General features: G+C 41.3%; 1 protein-coding gene across 4 annotated transcripts in view; it reads right to left on the bottom strand.

Annotated features, from left to right (window-relative positions):
• The window catches only part of kiz (kizuna centrosomal protein), a 32,416-nt gene that overhangs the window by 11,580 nt on the left and 1,824 nt on the right, over positions 1 to 19,012 (bottom strand). For 3 of the 4 annotated variants that reach the window (XR_005996183.2, XM_041855338.2, XM_041855336.2), the window contains exons 3-13: positions 18,461 to 18,623; positions 16,871 to 16,948; positions 14,444 to 15,053; positions 13,750 to 14,230; positions 10,305 to 10,424; positions 9,477 to 9,641; positions 8,067 to 8,217; positions 5,748 to 5,916; positions 5,166 to 5,228; positions 591 to 668; positions 257 to 326 (exon numbers count right to left, since the gene is read on the bottom strand). Coding sequence is in view for 3 of the 4 variants with exons in the window: in XM_041855338.2 (XP_041711272.1) it covers positions 257 to 326; positions 591 to 668; positions 5,166 to 5,228; positions 5,748 to 5,916; positions 8,067 to 8,217; positions 9,477 to 9,641; positions 10,305 to 10,424; positions 13,750 to 14,230; positions 14,444 to 15,053; positions 16,871 to 16,948; positions 18,461 to 18,623 (2,148 nt within the window). In the remaining variant the exon portion in view is untranslated. The remainder of the gene's footprint in view (positions 1 to 256; positions 327 to 590; positions 669 to 5,165; positions 5,229 to 5,747; positions 5,917 to 8,066; positions 8,218 to 9,476; positions 9,642 to 10,304; positions 10,425 to 13,749; positions 14,231 to 14,443; positions 15,054 to 16,870; positions 16,949 to 18,460; positions 18,624 to 19,012) is intronic. The other variant, XM_041855337.2, reaches the window with a different exon arrangement.

Genomic DNA, 19,012 nt, shown 5'->3' with positions numbered 1-19,012 from the left:
CAAACTAGTTTAGTTGGCAACGGTCTGGTTTTATAGCTAGTCTCCTGAAACATGAACCCAATAAATAGTGAGCGCAGGCTTTAGGCTTGATAACAGTCTGGCCTTTTGTTTTCATGCACAAGTTAATGGGTGGCGCACCCTTGATCTAATGGAAATTAACTGGGAATTATGAGAGCTACATGCAAATGTACATCATCCACTTCGGTGTCTGGTGGCCTATTTCCATAAAGGGAGTGAATAATAATAATGTTCTTACCAAGGGTAAGGGTCTTGATGAGAGGAGCGCTCAACCCTCCCAGTATCCTCTTCATAGCCATCATTTATTCCTTAAAGAGCAAACAAGACAGATCAACATTTTGATGTGCATCTAATTACATGATAATCTATGTTGTGTATTGACATCCATGTAAATAGATGGAGAGGAAAAGCCCAGAAGACTGACAAAAAAAATCTGTACACATGGTGGTATATTCTTTATACAACACTTGTACCAATTCTTTATAGGACAGTGAGACATATGGTCTGTGTTGACTGATGATTAGGCCACAGTGGCTTGCTGGAGGGGTGGTGTGAGCAGTGTCTCCCCTTACCTGACAGATCCTCATCTCCAGAGCTCTGCTGCCTCGCCTGCGTGGCAGACTGTTTAAGCAGCTGATATGCTTTTGTCTCTGTTCCAAAAACACAAAACGTCTAAGTTAAATATTGACTCAAGACCCAGGTTTCCAACTTTCAGAGGCTGTGTGTTTGATGAGACAACACGCTCCGATGGCTAGCTCTTTGGGCCTTCTGATGAACAGTGGGTCAAAACACAGTGCAGGGCTGGCTAAGCTGTGTATTTAAGTAGTGTGTATACACACGCCAAGGGGAGCAACAGTTTCCACGACACCATAATCACCCTCCACCTTATCTCTGTATCAGGTTGGCAGGCACCCCAACTCGGAAGAGATAGATTTTCTTTCAATAAAACACTAACTACTTCCATATACAGTGGATTAGGTATGATATTTGAGAACTACAGAGGCTTTAGAGCAGCTAGCTTTATGTCATCAACGGCCATTTGTCTCAAGATGATAACACTAACACCCTATGGTTTTGCCTTGCAAAAGTATTCATCCCCCTTGGCGTTTTTCCTATTTTGTTGCATTACAACCTGTAATTTAAATTGATTTTTATTTGGATTTCATGTAATGGACATACACAAAATAGTCCAAATTGGTGAAGTGAAATGAAAAAAATCACTTGTTTCAAAAAAGAATAACAAATAAATAACAGAAAAGTGGTGCGTGCATATGTATTCACCCCGTTTGCTATGAAGACCCTAAATAAGATCTGGTGCAACCAATTACTTTCAGAAGTCACATAATTAGTTAAATAAAGTATATATATATATATATATATATATATATATATATATAAAACACACCTGTTCTGAAAGGCCCAGAGTCTGCAACACCAACACCGCTAAGCAAGGGGCACCACCAAGCAAGCGGCACCATGAAGACCAAGGAGCTCTCCAAACAGGTCAGGGACAAAGTTGTGGAGAAGTACAGATCAGGGTTGGGTTATAAATAAATATCCGAAACTTTGAAGATCCCACGGAGCACCATTAAATCCATTATTAAAAAATGGAAAGAATATGGCACCACAACAAACCTGCCAAGAGAGGGCCGCCCACCAAAACTCACGGACCAGGCAAGGAGGGCATTAATCAGAGAGGCAACAAAGAGACCAAAGATAACCCTGAAGGAGCTGCAAAGCTCCACAGTGGAGATTGGAGTATCTGTCCACAGGACCACTTTAAGCCGTACACTCCACAGAGCTAGGCTTTACGGAAGAGTGGCCAGAAAAAAAGCCATTGCTTAAAGAAAAAAATAAGCAAACACGTTTGGTGTTCGCCAAAAGACATGTGGGAGACTCCCCAAAAATATGGAAGAAGGTACTCTGGTCAGATGAGACTGAAATTGAGCTTTTTGGCCATCAAGGAAAACGCTATGTCTGGCGCAAACCCAACACCTCTCATCACCCCGAGAACACCATCCCCACAGTGAAGCATGGTGGTGGCGGCATCATGCTGTGGGAATGTTTTTCCATCGGCAGGGACTGGGAAACTGGTCAGAATTGAAGGAATGATGGATGGCGCTAAATACAGGGAAATTCTTAAGGGCAACCTGTTTCAGTCTTCCAGAGATTTGAGACTGGGACGGAGGTTCACCTTCCAGCAGGACAATGACCCTAGGTATACTGCTAAAGCAACACTTGAGTGGTTTAATGAGAAACATTTAAAATGTCTTGGAATGGCCTAGTCAAAGCCCAGACCTCAATCCAATTGAGAATCTGTGGTATGACTTAAAGATTGCTGTACACCAGCGGAACCCATCCAACTTGAAGGAGCTGGGCTGGAGCAGTTTTGCCTTGAAGAATGGGCAAAAATCCCAGTGGCTAGATGTGCCAAGCTCATAGAGACATACCCCAAGAGACTTGCAGCTGTAATTGCTGCAAAAGGTGGATCTACAAAGTATTGACTTTGGGGGGGGGTGAATAGTTTTGCACGCTGTTTTGTTTTTTCGGTCTTATCTCTTGTTTGTTTCACATACAAAAAAGATTTGTGGTAGGCATGTTGTGTTAATCAAATGATACAAACCCTAAAAAAATCTATTTTAATTCCAAGTTGTAAGGCAACAAAACAAGAAAAATGCCAAGGGGGGTGAATACTTTCGCAAGCCACTGTATATCTGGTTGTTTTAATCCAAGTTCAGGCCAGGGGTTGAGTTTACGCATCCAAGCGTGCTATCAGTAGGCAAGAATACTTTGAACTCTGTGGGCAACAAATGTATATTTGGCCTTACCGAAATGATGAAACAATGGAACATTTATTTGCCAAATACAGTACCAGTGAAATGTTTGGACACACCTACTCATTCAAAGGTTTTTCTTTATTTTTACTATTTTCTACATTGTAGAATAATAGTGAAGATATCACAACTATGAAATAACACATATCGAATCATGTAGTAACCAAAAAGTGTTAAACAAAATCAAAATATATTTTATATTTGAGATTCTTCAAAGTAGCCACTCTTTGACTTGATGACAGCTTTGTACACTCTTGGCATTCTCTCAACCAGCTTCATGAGGTAGTCATCTGGAAAGCATTTCAATTAACAGGTGAGCCTTCTTAAAAGTTAATTTGTGGAATTTCTTTCCTTCTTAATGCGTTTGAGTCAATCAGTTGTGTTGTGACAAGGTAGGGGTGGTATACAAAAGATAGCCCTATTTGGTAAAAGACCAAGTCCATATTAAATGTCAAGAACAGCTCAAATAAGCAAAGAGAAACGACAGTCCATCATTACTTTAAGACATGAAGGTCAGTCAATGCGGAAAATGTCAAGAACTTTGTTTCTTCAAGTGCAGTCGCAAAAACCATCAAGCGCTATGATGAAACTGGCTCTCATGAGGACTGCCACAGGAAAGGAAGACCCAGAGTTACCTCTGCTGCAGAGGATAAGTTCATTAGAGTTACCAGCCTCAGAAATTGCAGCCCAAATAAATGCTTCACAGAGTTCAAGTTACAGACACATCTCAACATCAACTGTTCAGAGGAGACTGCGTGAATCAGGCCTTCATGGTCAATTTTCTGCAAAGAATCCAAAGGACACCAATAATAAGAAGAGACTTGGTTGGGCCAAGAAACACGAGCAACGGACATTAGACGGGTGGAAATCTGTCCAAATGTTAGATTTGTGGTTCCAACCGCTGTGTCTTTGTGAGACGCAGAGTAGGTGAACGGATGATCTCCGCATGTGTGGTTCCCACCGTGAAGCATGGAGGAGGTGGTGTGATGGTGCTTTGCTGGTGACACTGTCTGTGATTTATTTAGAATTCAAGGCACACTTAACCTGCATGGCTACCACAGCATTCTGCAGCGATACGCCATCCCATCTGGTTTGCGCTTAGTGGGCCTATCATTTGTTTTTCAACAGGACAATGACCCAACATACCTCCAGGCTGTGTAAGGGCTATTTGACCAAGAAGGAGGGTGAGGGAGTGCTGCATCAGATGATCTTGCCTCCACAATCACCCGACCTCAACCCAATTGAGATGGTTTGGGATGAGTTGGACCGCAGAGTGAAGATTAAGCAGCCAACAAGTGCTCAGCATATGTGGGAACTCCTTCAAGACTGTGGGAAAAGCATTCCAGGTGAAGCTGGTTGAGAGAATGCCAAGAGTGTGCAAAAGTGTCATCAAGGCAAAGGGTGGCTACTTTGAAGAAAATCAAATATATTCAAATATAAAATATATTTTGATTTGTTTAAAACTTTTTGGGTTACTATATGATTCCATATGTGCTATTTCATAGTTTTGATGTCTTCACTATTATTCTACAATGTAGAAAATAGTAAAAATAAAGAAAAACCCTTGAATGAGTAGGTGTGTCCAAACTTTTGACTGGTACTGTATATCTAAGTATCTGTCCATTGTAGTTGTTTTGTCTGTAAAATTGTTTACTAGGACTAACAAATGCATGTCACTTTGAGCATATACAGCAACACACATTCTTAACTCATTACCTTCAGTTGCCCAGCAGTGGCTCCAGCCATGAAACTGGACTGGAAATGCCTCTTTTCAAAACAATATTTTGCTTTTAATTAGTTGTGAGTTGTAACTGGACTGGTTCTGTGGTCCTGCGTCCTTGGGGATGGTCACACATGAAACGCTCAGTATGAAATCCCATTGCCAAGTGTAATAATAACTCATTTTACATTTCTGAGATTCTGGCTGTGGACTAGTACACAGGCCGCTTTCAGGATGCTTTCACATCTAGTCTTTTCAAGTCTGATGCTGCATAGCATTGTTTATAAGATAATGAGAACCAATGACAGATCTTTGGCTACACCCCGGTGTCCTGACAATTAAACTGCTGCATTTTGCGGGGCGCGAATTATCAATTTGGCCGCGTCTCTGCTCTGGCCGGCTGAAAACATGCACTGTTTCTCCAAGATAATTAGAGGAACTGCACAGTTCTTCAGGTGGGACTTTGACCCCAGATTCACCTTGATCATCCTGCCACAGCCATCCATTTAAAAGAGCCCATTATCGGCTGCTGTGGGAGGAAAACAAACGGCACACAAGAACTGTGAATGCAGGGTTCGGCGCTGCCTTTTTACCTCTAATAGGAATACTTTCCACGGAGCTTTCATCCTGGCTGTCCTCTTCACCACTTTGTAGTCCTGTAAGAAAGGGAGACCCACACAGAGCTCAGAGACAGGGGGAGGCTAGGCTGGGACTCTGGGTTTCCCTTTGTCTGAATAGAGGGCCCTATGAAGACTGAGGCTTCCAGGGATTCAGAAAGAGGCCTATGGTGAAAGTGTTGTGATTCTTTGTCATATGGGGGAAGTTTCCTTTCAGTGCAGCGATTGCTCATACTTAACAGAAATGGCACCATTCTACAAACGCTCACATCCCAACCCTCTATCTGTCTCACTGGGCAATTACTGACTTTTCTCAGTTTAGAATGTTGTGTAAACTTAAGTTGCAGTATGTGCAAATTACTTCTGATTGAAAAAGTTCTCGTCTAAAAACACAGGCATCATTGGACAGGGTCATACTCAAAACTTCCATCATTAGTTTTAGTCTTGAGGCTGGTTATACAGTTTATTATCATAATCGGAGAGTGATGCATCACTACAAAGGAATAGAACATTAGCTATCAACTGGCCTGACAGACATGGTGAGAGAGCAATAATGACCTTGCATCCCTGCGGCGCGGTGCTCCCGAGAAGGTCTGGCTGGTCGGACCTCCACAGCGCTGTCGTCGAGGAACGAGGGAAGGCCACAGGAAGACGACTCACTCTCCACCTCCACCGAGGGGCACTCCTCACTGGACCGGGACAGAAGTGTCCCCAGCAGCACTTTGGCCTGCAACCATGGCAAATTAAAACCACATTCTAACTGCTCCCACATTGTGTAGTGTCAAATTGAACTCCTATCGACTAAACAAGTAATCTACCCAGGCCTGGCTGTGGTACAGAGCACTGCACACATCCTGACTGTGACAAAGAAAATAACTAGAAATTCTCTCTGGTTTAAGCAAAACAGATTATCCTCTCTTTCTACTCTCTCTCTCTCTCTACTCTCTCTCGCTCTACTCTTTCTCTCTCTACTCTCTCTACCTCCCTCTCTCACACACACACACACACACACACACTCCTCTCATCCATGAGATTAGACAAGTGCCTAAAGAATGCAATCATCCTCGCGTTAACGTGAAATGCGTTAAGATATCTCCTCTTGGCGGAGAGGATTGAGACAAACGGCTCTCTTCCTTCCTCTCAACTGATCTCCTGGGTGACGAGGATACACAATTAAGAAGAGCTGTTCCATGTGATCAGAAGGAGGGAGATGGACACCCCGATTCCTTTCACCGTATCAAACCAGCCATCATCATCCTCATCTGAGAGATAGGCCCTCTCTTGTCTTCAAAGCCTGCCTCTCAGCTCAGATGTCTGTTCACAACTTTTAAATGAGCATTAATATGAAGGGGATGATCAGGAGGATTTAGTAACAGACAAACCTTAAATACATGTACAATATTAGTTGTGATCGGCAGGTCATCGGGAGATTGATAGTGTGTACAAGCTTTCAAATCCTGAGAGGGGAACAAACTCCAATCTGATATTTTCTTCCTATTCAACGCTGACAATGAAAAATGTCCTGATCCCTCCTGCTGATATCTCTTTTTAAATATAGTCAAATGCACAACATAGTGGAGAGAGCTCTCACAAACCACTGCAATTGAAATATCAATGAATGCAACTGTTGGCCCTTCAATATTCAAAGGGTCTGGGTGTGTGCATGCCAGATGCATGCTCCCGTTTGTTACAGAGTGGTGAAGGCTGTGTGGCAAGACGTGAATGGAAATTCTGTTTGCGCTCGTGTGTGAGAATGAAGGAGAATAAGCTGTTGTGTGGGTTTGTGAGAGGGTGCGAGAGAGAGAGAGAAGAGAGAAAACATAAAAGAGAAAGGTTAACACAGGCTCTTCCTGATGCGCTTGGACTTGATGATCAGGATTACGGCACCTCTCTTCTCTTTGTCAGTTCATATTTTCAAGAGCCCCTACAGCCTCACAAGAACCAGAGCTAAAACGCTAGCAGCCCTTTCAGGAAATTGGACACAAATAAGATTTCGGAAAAAGAACAAAGAAATAAACTTCTCCTCGGTTGTGAAGGACAAATATTCCCTACTCCTTCATCAAATGTTAAGAGATGAATCCGTACAGACCTACACATTGATTTGGTTTGTGATACAGTTACATGTGTCTCATTTACAATGACAACCCTGAGCACACAAACAAAAGAAAGCAACAGAGGATTCAGGAAGGAAGATGAGTTGCAATGACGGTACCTTACTCTTATCGCTATTGTTCAGCCTATGTGGGCCTGGTGAATAGTCTGTGTAATTTCATGGCCGGTTTAATTGGGCATACTCTGCTGCAAGGTCAATGAGTAGGGAATTTCAAAGACTCCCGCCTCTGTTGTGAAGAAGGTCTAATGTCTGCCTCATTCACACGGGCCTGAGCCACAGCAATACTTCAGCTAATAACAAATTAAAGGCCTGTGTTTTTCAGGACAATAAGCCACAGGATGAAAGGAGTCTGGGCAGAGCCTGTTATTTGCGATTAGCGCATGGGTCAGAGTTTCCCTTTGGTCAAGGTCACCCTGTGTAGTAATCTGATGAGAGGGAAGCACTACATTTCACACACACACACACACACAGACAAACAGGCCCAAAGTGCTATTGCCATCTTAACATCGAATGTCCACACAATGGCTAGTTACTATCTTTAAAAGACAACTAACTTACGAAAGCCCTTGTCATGACATCTTGTTGTCTGAGGTGTAATACTGTATGAGTCTGTAAAAAAAGTATATCCTTGTATTGCATGATGTGCTTGCTGCACATGACTGTTTAAATGTCTGTACCAAGAAGTGGAGATAACCTGGGATTCAAACCCCGGGTAAAAGCATGTAAAAGGTACTGTACTCTGAAGTGTATTGTGAGATGCATACCTTGGCACTATAGGAGGCGTTGTATGGCAGCAGCAGTGGAGTGAACAACTGGACAAGGCGCTCGGGGGTGAGGACATGGTGGTCCTTCAGCAGAAGGGCGTGCTTGAACCAGCGATCCCACAGAGGCGCAGCATCAGGGGGGAGACGTGAGCTGGAGTGTGGAGGACAGGGGAGGAGACATGCATTACGGTGAGGGAGGAACACAGCTTGTTGTCTGAATGGACATGTACCACAGTAAGATACAACAAACATCATTAATTAAAGTGAAAGAATATATTTATACTTACACTGTCTATCTATATAATGTAAACACTTCACAAATATAAACCGTCATAGAGTTGGCTCATTCATGCATGCAATGGCAGATTATTTAATTTTTTTCAAAATGTGTAGATCGAAAGAAACACACATGGTACGCCCAAAGACAACGTAGTGTAGTTTGACATCTTGATATATTTACCAAAGTTGGCACTTATTTTATATTTGTGAATTGAAGTTAACCTAATGACACATAAATTGGCTACATACTGAGTCAAGCGACCACAGTAGGGTATAAAAGATACTGTATCTCAGGACACTTTATTTTTGCCTGAATACAATGAAGTATTCAGGCATAGCAGAGCTGGAGCTCCTCATTATCAAAAGAAACCAGTCACAGATAGGGCATTTCATTTGCTCATGACATTCACACACACAGAGTTACTGCTTGAGGTAACACAAATGACCTTTACATTTGTGGAGGATGGAGACGTGTTCACGGCCATTCAATCCAATCTCAACCTGTTCTAAATATGTGCTTCCCCCCTCCTCTGAACTCCAGTCAAACTGTCAAGAAAAACGCACAGGAACTAATCTGCTCTTTGTCTGAAAAGTGAAATTCATCTTTGAATCGGTTCACGTTTCATTTGGACGGTGAGATTGGTCTATTGAACTCAGTCACTTGTAGAGCACTGATATCTCTGCTCAATGACTCCATTATAGCTCACATGTATTACAGGAGCAGAGTTGAAAATGTCCCCGTCTTGACTCTCACTCAGGCTTGATGTAACATTTAGCAAATATAATAATAAGGGACCCTGAAGCAGCAACACAAGACCAATTGAAGCATTTTTCTACAGCACATACATGCAGTCTTAAATAATTATCCAAAAATAATATCAAAAGCAATTAATAATATTCTTTATAAAAATGTAAAAAAGGATGCAAAGGAGAAAAGAAAGTAACATTCTGTCCATTTCAAAGGGTCATAACATTACTGACCAGCATGAACCTGAAGATCATTTTAACTGCCTCACCTATCACACGCTTCCATTTAAGATTGAAAAGAAATGCATCAAATGATAAATCCAATTTTCAAAAACAGTGACATCAAAAAAGACTTATCTGGTGCAGAGTTCACAGAAGCCTTACCTTATTTTCCTGGGCTCGGTGGTAGACCAGTTAGAGCTAACTATCTCTTCGGGTAACAGGCAACCCTTTGACGTGGTCCATGACAACCTCTGAAGCTGGTGAAGGACGACTGCTCCACATGCATCAAGGTCCTCTCCATTCAAGCCTGCCCTGGCGTTACAAAGGCTGACGAATATATAGAGCCGAGTGAGCTATCGCCATGGAACCCGGGGCTCATCCCAGCAGCCCACAGGTCAGGGGTATAGAGCACAGCAGCTGTTCTCAGTACATCCCAAGTTAGGGATGAGCCACAACACACACAGTAAACACATGGCAAAGGCCACAGCAGGAGACCAACACTCACAATTCACTGTCTGACAACTAGGTGACAGTAGTTCTGATCATTCTGGCAAAAAGGGCATAATTGGGCAAGAAGTTGGGAATGTTATTTCCTTCCCTGCTATTCTATTGCAAACACTTACTGATAATAAAAACATGTATCTTTATCCTCTTGTACAAAAATGTAATATAATTAGAAAAGTGGTCACTTTCGTTTCAAATGCCACATAGCCAGTGAATTTCCATGATTCCCAAATGCCAGGAGGACCATAACTCAGCTGCAAAGTGTGGTTACTATGACAATCCTGTCTTTGAAAAACCCTTAGAAACCAAGATGTGCTGCAAGAGCATTGTTGGTGCCAAGTGATGACACTTAATTTAAAGTGAGAGCCCTTGGCGGCAGGTTAATACATTTTCCCCAGATCCATGAACACTGGTTGATAATGAAAATAATTGCAGCCAAACTCAAGACAAAGACCAATATCATCTCTAACGACGGAAACAGCTTACCTGATCACTTTATTGCGTTTGCTTTCGCCAAGTGATGAGACACAGTACACACTTATTTCTCCTTGGTGGAATCGTTCTTCAATGCTCTCCAGTAGATGGAAGAATCCCTCCATGGACAGCCTGAAAGAACAAACACATCAAATTAAGACACAGAAACAAAATGTCTGACTGGATTTGAACCATATGCGTTTACAGATTTTTCCAGTTAATCTCTGTCTGTCTGTGTGTGTGTGTGTATATATATAAATACATAAATAAATAAATAAATAAATAAGAGGTCAAGGCACTATGGTAGCATTTGTACTGGTTGACATGTTAACCAATGTCAGAGATTGGGCCTTCAACCATTCAATTCAATGTCAATTGATGCTGAGTGAATACCATGCAGGAAAATAAATTGCCTCAGCACTGGGTACACAGCTAATAAACTGAGGCATTAGGAGCATAGAACAAAACTGTCCTTGTGTCTCATTTCAATATATTGAAAGGTATCTAGACCAAAATCTTATTTTTGGGGCCTGGAAATGACACATTGCCTTAAACTATTATAAAAAATACTAATTTCGTCCATATTCGGACAGCTAACATAGCCCAACCTCCCAACAACAAAAAACCCAAGATGATTTCTTTTGGTGAGAGATTTACACTTTAATCTGGCCATGTGAGGCTGTAAAATGAGAAATGGATGCCTAATGCATGTGGATTTGGGGAATCCATCTCTTTCTTGAGCATTAAGCTCTGGGTGGCCCACATTGAATTCCAGCCAAAATCCTGAGCCCCCCAACATAAAAGGGGCAAAAATAATTTATGACAATCTATAATGGGCTCCGGGGTTAGAGGTCAGCAAACAATTGCTCCATCCCTTTTGCAGGTTGTTTCCTGGTAACATCCTGATTAAGCTGGCAGCTTGAATTATATGATGACATGTAGTGTACCATCCATCTTCGCTAAGTCCTCTTCAATGCAGCTGAAGTAGCATGTGCAAAAGCTCTGCCTTTTTTCCTCCCGTCAGCGTGGGCCTTGAAATAGTCATCAACTTTCTCTACATTTTATTTGTCAGTGCTCTTCAAAACGGGACCTTTTTACAACAAAAAAAAAAGGGATTTAGTTGTGTGCACCAAACCTCTCCGTATTGTTGTGAGGGCTTCATGGCGAGGTCTCATACCACACGTTTGGTGTTGCTGTGTGTGTCTGAGTCTCGACATCATCAGGAGAGTATTATTAGTAAGGATGAAGGGGTCAGCCTCTTGGGAGCGATATTACACTGACACTGCATACAGTGGAGATTTCACCATTATTTCCTAAATGTAATGGTCTCAACATGAGTGATTGGTGTCAGGTCACTTTGAGGGCATTTCTTTTCACACACAAAGAAAAGGGAAAATACTAATAGTTGTATCAATGGAGAGACATTGTAAAGCAAATAACACTACAATAATTCTCACTATTAATGGTTGTATGTGAGAGTACAAAATAACCAGTCAATTCAGACTAACCAGTACACTCCATACAGTCTTTGTCCATTTGGAACTATTTTCTAAGTAATGCCCTTGATTAAGGGGGTTCACACTCAAACACTTCACATAGCTACAGAATCTCCACATGATTTTAGAAAAAACCCATCTCACAGCTGACATAGCCATGATCTCGTTGTCTAAACAACAACATAATACCAGTAATTCCCAGTCACCACAAGAACAGACACATTATACAGTATCTTCTAATTGTGTACATATTTCCACATTCACTATTTATTTACTACTTTTTATTATTTATTTGTTAATATTAAGATAATTGTACTGTATTATTAAAGAGAGCTTACAAGTAAGCATTTCACTATCAGTGTTCAGCGTATCAATGTTTTGTGTGGACCCCAGGAAGAATAGCTGCTGCTTCTGCAAAAGCTAATGGGGATCCGAATAAACAAATAAAACCACATCCCTGTGTGAAAGACTCCAGCCATTATGATGAGCACTAAAGAAAACCCAAGAGGGTTTCTGTTCTCTACTCCCTCACCCAGGTCACACCAGGGGGAAATATAATGGAATAATGTAATGAATTGTCAACGCTTGTTTTCCTGCCCGGGAGCTGAATGGGAAAAGCGATATAAACTCTAACCTTGGCGTTGAGTGAGGCCGCGTGGCACTGGAGACAGGCTGCTCTGAGCTTCACATCAAAGCTTTGTTTTTCCCTCATACACAGGGCTCCATGTTAACAATGGAGAGCTCAGATTCTCCCCTCCCCATCACCACCACCACAACCAACCACTCTACAGCTTCTCTAAAGGGCACAGTGGAACATTTAAATGGAGTACACAACACCAAAACACAAACATTCATTGTTCAGGTTCTAGGTACAATAATTTGTCGGTTTTATTTATGTTCCATGTCAAACTTCAACCCTGCTCTCTCTGATACCAAGCAAACAATGAATTGATCTGCCACAAAAAAATTACATGTTAAAATAGTTGGGACTGTAAAGAATGCCTGTATTTTTGAGGCCTTGGAAAACATTTGTACAATACACATGTACAACTGGAAGATAATATAAGGCTTATGCATTGAGGAATCTACACCCATGCAATGCAAAATCCAAATAATAGACAAGCTACAGTTATTTATAAGAAATACATTTGTGTTTCACCCTCAAACAGTTACTTGTCTACCAACACATATACTGAGAAATATCATAACACATACAGAGAAAATATGCTTATTACAGCTAGGTCTATAGCCTACAATCTGACTTTTTTCAGAGGTCAGTAAAGATCTGGATTGATGGACAGAAATCCGCACTCCCTTCACTGTGCAAGCCATCCCAAGCAATCCTTAAAATCCGAGGACACCAAGCGCTGCATTTCTTATTGTGAGTGCCTGTCCACATGCCCACCCTCCAGAACACTCTATGGAGCCACAAATGTCCTCCTCCACTGGGACTTCCTGAGGTCTCTCAAGCAGAAAATTGCTCTGTTACAGCATTATCTTGGATTATGGCAATAATGTTTGTCACGGGTCCTAAACCCTCCCTATAAAGCGGCTGTGCTGAGCTGCAGTGAGTGCGGTGGGTCGTGTGGAGCGTGACTCCCACTATCCTCTCTGACGGCTACAGATGTGGCACAAGTCAACTGTCTTGAGCAGAATCCCCAGTGCAGCCTACTTATCCCGCAGCCCAGTTCAGCTTGGCCTCTCTGGAACATGCTAATGTAGAGCTGTAGCTTTGCTGCTTTAGCATGCCCCTCTGTCTAATTTACTCAACAATAAACTGAATTAAACAGATAGGCTGGGAGGAAAATGTAGAAATATTTATACCAAATTAAAAGAACTGCATTTGTTTAGATGGCTGACATAAGGGCTCGATTGATTTTCATCAAATTAACTGACAGCTCTTTCCAGTGCAGTGCAACACTTCACTAAAACGAAATGTAATGTACATAACTAACTCATACCTTTTCGATGGGATTTCTGGAGACGTGGATTCGCTACTTGATTCTGGTCTGTTCATAGGCTCTGGAGTGTCAAGTGACTGACTGTGAACACTGATGCTGCGGAGCTCCCTCTCACTGGGTGGAATAGCACTCCTCTGTAGTGGGCCTGGTAGGCTCTCTGTCTTCCTGCTGTGGCTCTCTGTCTTCCTGGTGTGGCTGTCTGTCTTCCTGGTGTGGCTGTCTGTCTTCCCGGTGTGGCTGTCTGTCTTCCCGGTGTGGCTGTCTGTCTTCCCGGTGTGGCTGTCTGTCTTCCTGGTGTGGCTGTCTGTCTTCCCGGTGTGGCTGTCTGTCTTCCTGGTGTGGCTGTCTGTCTTCCTGGTGTGGCTGTCTACATGGACTACACCCTCTGGTACCTCAGTCAGGGAGATGGACAGGTCACTACCACTGCTGGTCACTGACAGCTCCATACTGGAACTGGATATACTAAGGGTTTCACTCTTCTCTGAAAACACATAAACAACAGGCTATTTGAGTCACTGCATATATGTCGCATTATTAGTCAAAATATATGTATTTCAGCAATTCCTTAAAAGGAACACGTTTCAATCAAATTGCTAAGGAATAAAGTACTAGCTAGTACAGTGAAACAACGTACAACATACAGAGTCTGGATATCTTCTAGTATGTAATATCTTTCAGTAATAAGATCACCAACCTGGCACATCTTGAGATCTTTTTCCCAAGTCAGTTTGAGGTGGTGATCTTTGCTGAACTCTCTCCACGTCTTCTTTTATGCTCTCCTGATGGGCAGACCCTCTACCCCGAGTGTATTCTGCAGGTGAATTCCTGTCACACATATGGCTGATAGCGCTGGGCGGTGGGCTATTCTTCTCAGGCCTCGTCAAGGTCACTTGAGGTGAAGTCAGTTTTTCATCACCTCCAAAAGGCACGCAGGCGCTGGCTGTTAAGGTACGAACAGATGGAACCACTGCCGCCATCCTTTCATGTTTGTCACACAAATTACAGCCGTCGGGGGAATCGTTTGAGCCTGAAATGTCAACTGATAGATGCGCTCCGCTGTCGGCAACGACCTCTCTGGAAACTTTGGAGTCATTCAAAAGGCCACTTTGCGGGCGTTCCGAGGCATGTGAGCGATGATTTGGCGAATGATGCTCCGCTTGTCGTAAGTGTATACTTGTGGTGGCATCTTCAGCCGTGGAACTTCTGGAGGTCTGGCGACCCATGAAGATTACAGATGGTTGGTGTAAACCCCTGGCCTGTGGTGAGGGGGAATCACCCTGAGGATGGCAATGTAATACATCTCCCTGAAAAACAGGAAATAAACTATTAAAAAGGTAACACATACAGGTGCATTCATGGTTACTCAATGTCAAATAGCAAAATGCTTATCAAAAGCAACGCATTTTGGAGATCATATCTAGGGATGTAAGTGTATTGTGCAACTCCAGTTAAAGTAACAATTGACTGCTAATTCATATAATTATGCTCAAATAAAATCCCCAAGACCGATATTTTTCTTGTCACAGTCCCCATTCCAATTTGAGCAATGAAAATTCGAATGACTATGGTTTTTCAATTAATTTATAGTCATAATAACACGGCGTACCATAGACAAGATTGGCAAAATAGCATGAAATGGTGAAGGATACCCTCCACTCACAAGCAGCAAAGACATTTCAAGTTGGTGTTGGTATAATATTGCTCTTACAATTTTCTGCTTCTATAAATCTGTTTATTGTCCAAAAAATGTAACACTTGCAAATTAGGTTATAAGGGCTTTTTCTTCACAAAATAACAACAGAGTGTTTTAAAAGTATCACTTTTTCAGTTAAAACACTGTTTATTTGGGACAAGGTCATATTTATTTTCAAACCCTCTTTCAGAAGAATGTTACACGATCAATGTTTTAACTTCTAATCTTATAAGCAATCCTCTGTACAAGTTGTGATTCATGTCTGCTATGGCACCAAGGGGGTCGGAGAGAAAGCTAAAAAAACCTTCCTCCAAACATAATAACAAAAAGCATGGCTTCTGTTTCTTTTCTGATAAGAGTCTTAAATACCAAACAGTTAGCTGCTTAATAACATTCACTGTAAACCATGCAGCTCTGCCCAGCAGATCCACAAAGTAGGTAAAAAATAGGAAAAGTTAATTTCTTGGCTGAGTGATTCCATCGGTAACTGCAGGGCAAAGTAGAAAGTGTTTCACTAAAGTAGCAATTGATTCTTCTATCAATCTGCGGCACGCGCGTGCTCTTCCAAGGAATGTATTAAATATGAAAATCATATCCCGTTATCATCTGTCTCCAGCTTTCAGCCCGGTAAGCTTCCCTTAATGAATGCTGTAGCCTGAGGGACATGCACACTGCCAGCAATGGCTTGTATGCATAATCGAGTGACAGTACCATTTTGCTCATTACAATATCGCCAAGCTGAGGGGGGTTTTGCACACAGTCACAAGTGACTGCTCTAGACAGCATGCTCCAAGTTATTATGAGATGTCTTAGACATTTCATCTAAAAGAGCTTTAACTGCGTTAAGTGAAGGAAGAAGCAGCTATGGGCTTGAACTACATCGCTTGTACAGATGCACCAGCCAGGATAAGACGCCTGCACTATTACAGCTTCACAGTTAAATGTATAGTCCTCTACAGATCTGCTCTGCATAATGTCTACTTTTCTTTGTTGTTCCAAAGCTGAAAACACAGTTTGATAGAGCTAAGATTTGCATTATCCTTACAAAAAAAGAGATTCCCCATAATAAGAGCATACTGTGCGAGTCAAATATTTTTGGCAAAATCTTCAGGAATTCTAAAACCTATGAATCACAGAATACAGTACGCATTTCCCCAAGACTATTTTACACGGTAAAACGTTTTAATCATATAAATAAATGACCCTTATATAAAATGATTTGTTCAAAACATAGGGCACCCTTCAATAACAAACAAAACAGTAGACTACTACTACTACTACAGCCAGAAAGAGACATACCGGTAGCCTAAATGCACGTCATGTCTGTTCTTTGAAAAATGCATTAATTTATTCTAATCAAAGGTTAGGCGTACATTTCTTTTCTAATTTACTTTTTTGTAATTTCAAGAGACGCTTACTTATTATTACCTTCTCTATTTCAAGATTTGGCTCTTCTTTCTTCTGCCTTGCTGCCATAAATCTGGAAATTCTATTCAAGCATTCAACCTGTGAAATTCAGTAAAAATGCTGTCAATAAAGCACAATTAATTTAGCAAATTTCCTTTTTCAAAGTGATCAATAATTCCACATCTACTGTACCGTTTTTCAATGCAGCAAAGTTATTTAAAAAAAAGCTAAATCATTGGATATTGTCCTTATCAGAAATATCTACATAATGAACATGTAATTTCATATTATCTGGGTAATTGTATACATACGATGTTTCTTCACTGTGATAAAACCGTGTTAAACATGCTCTGCAAACACATTTAAAACATGGAAAAGAGGAGCTGTCCAAACATGAGAGTTAGTCACCACGGGTATTCCCCAGTGAGTGTCCTCCACAGTGCCTGCCAACACTCTTAAATCATCTGAGTAGCCAGACTGACTGCCCTAATCCCAACTCCAATTAAACAGTCTAATGGCGCAGTTAAGGGCACTGGGATTAACTCCAACATCCCAGGCCTTTTCTTCAAAACAATGGCAATTGCCACAACAACAAAAAAGCTACTTTTGTTTATCAAAATTGCTAAATGCACTTGTTATCTATTTGCACTGATTCTACAGTGACTGATAACAACAATGAAGTCACAAATTATTATGATTATGGTCAGCATCATTTGTATGTATGGGTGTGGTCGTACTGTATTGTACTGGAGAAATAGGCTGAAATATCTAAACAAAAAGCGAATAGTGAATTAGTCTACAAAAATATCCACACTTGAATGTTAAAAGGTACCTTTTCACAGTTGTTTGACTGCTTGACAATTAAGTCATAGCACACTTATAATAAGAAGATGAATGAAACAATGTGACAACAGAAAATTATTAATAAAAATAAACTACAAACATTTATGAATCATAAAGCATAAAAAAGAAACAAAGCAACTGCTTGAGGGGGAAAAATAAACCTCTGGAGCACTTCACTGTCTCAATATTGGGCAATTAATTTAGCGAGTCATAATTAACCAATTTTGTTAATTTGATATTAAGCTGTAGAGCACTGTTGTTGAGTTAAGCGATAATCTGACTCGTTCATTGTTTTCTCTTGCTCATTTGCCTGCAGTGATAAACTGCAGTGTTCGAGTGTTTACCATTGTTACATCAAGCAAATGAGTGTAAATATCCCTACAGTGTTCGACAATTAGAGCATGATACTAAGGCAATTGACAATAAGAACGTCATTGAAGTGCATGCATCATATTTTTGAAATTCCAAAACATTTTTGTGTTGTGAAATGGCCTTGTAAATCAAGAACACACACTCACATTAACTAGCCTTCAGTACATAAGGGACAATAGAGCATGAGCATCAACCATAGGTTTACTGTACAGTGATCTTTACTGAATCATGTAAAAAGAGTTCAATAAAATGTGCTCTCCATCTCAATAATGTAACATTTGTACAGTTTGCAGAGAATCATAAACCTTTTAAATTCACAATGCCTAATACCAACTCTGCAGCTGTGGCTACACACTGAACAGATGAGACACTGGCACTGCCGTGTCCCAGTCTTACCTTGTGTTCATCCAGAGGGTTACGGCCAGGACAGTGTTCCTTCATGCTCATTTCAATGCACTCCACATCTCTCAGGAGCTCAAGGTTTCGAATTTTGGCCCGTTTTTCTCTCTCACAGATTTCCTTGAGATAACCACGGAGTTTGGCATACTTTATCTGAGAACTTAAGCCAATAAAGATATCTATTATTTAAGGACACTCTTGCAAATAAAAGCGAGATCTGCAGTACTATTCCTCCACACATTATTCTAAAGAAATGGTTACTACGGCAGTGTTTCCCCTATATTTATTTAGCAGCAGCACCCCGCCACTCTCCCCCGATTATAATATTATTATTTTTTAAGATGGAATGGGCAGTAGGGGAAACAGCGCCACTATCCACCCCACAGCCGTTGCTATTGTTTTGGTTTTTTCTTATGATGCAGAGATGAGGAGCATTGCCCAACGTGACAAAAAAATGTGCAGTACATAATCTGCTGTTCTATCGTGCATGCAATGATGTCCTAGGGAAAGAACAGTGTTCATTGTTTGCAGTAACTTCTTTGTTGTTGT

This window comes from Coregonus clupeaformis, chromosome 29 (assembly GCF_020615455.1).
Source record: "Coregonus clupeaformis isolate EN_2021a chromosome 29, ASM2061545v1, whole genome shotgun sequence".
Taxonomy (NCBI): Eukaryota; Metazoa; Chordata; class Actinopteri; order Salmoniformes; family Salmonidae; genus Coregonus; species Coregonus clupeaformis.
This window is presented reverse-complemented; position numbering and strand designations above follow the sequence as displayed.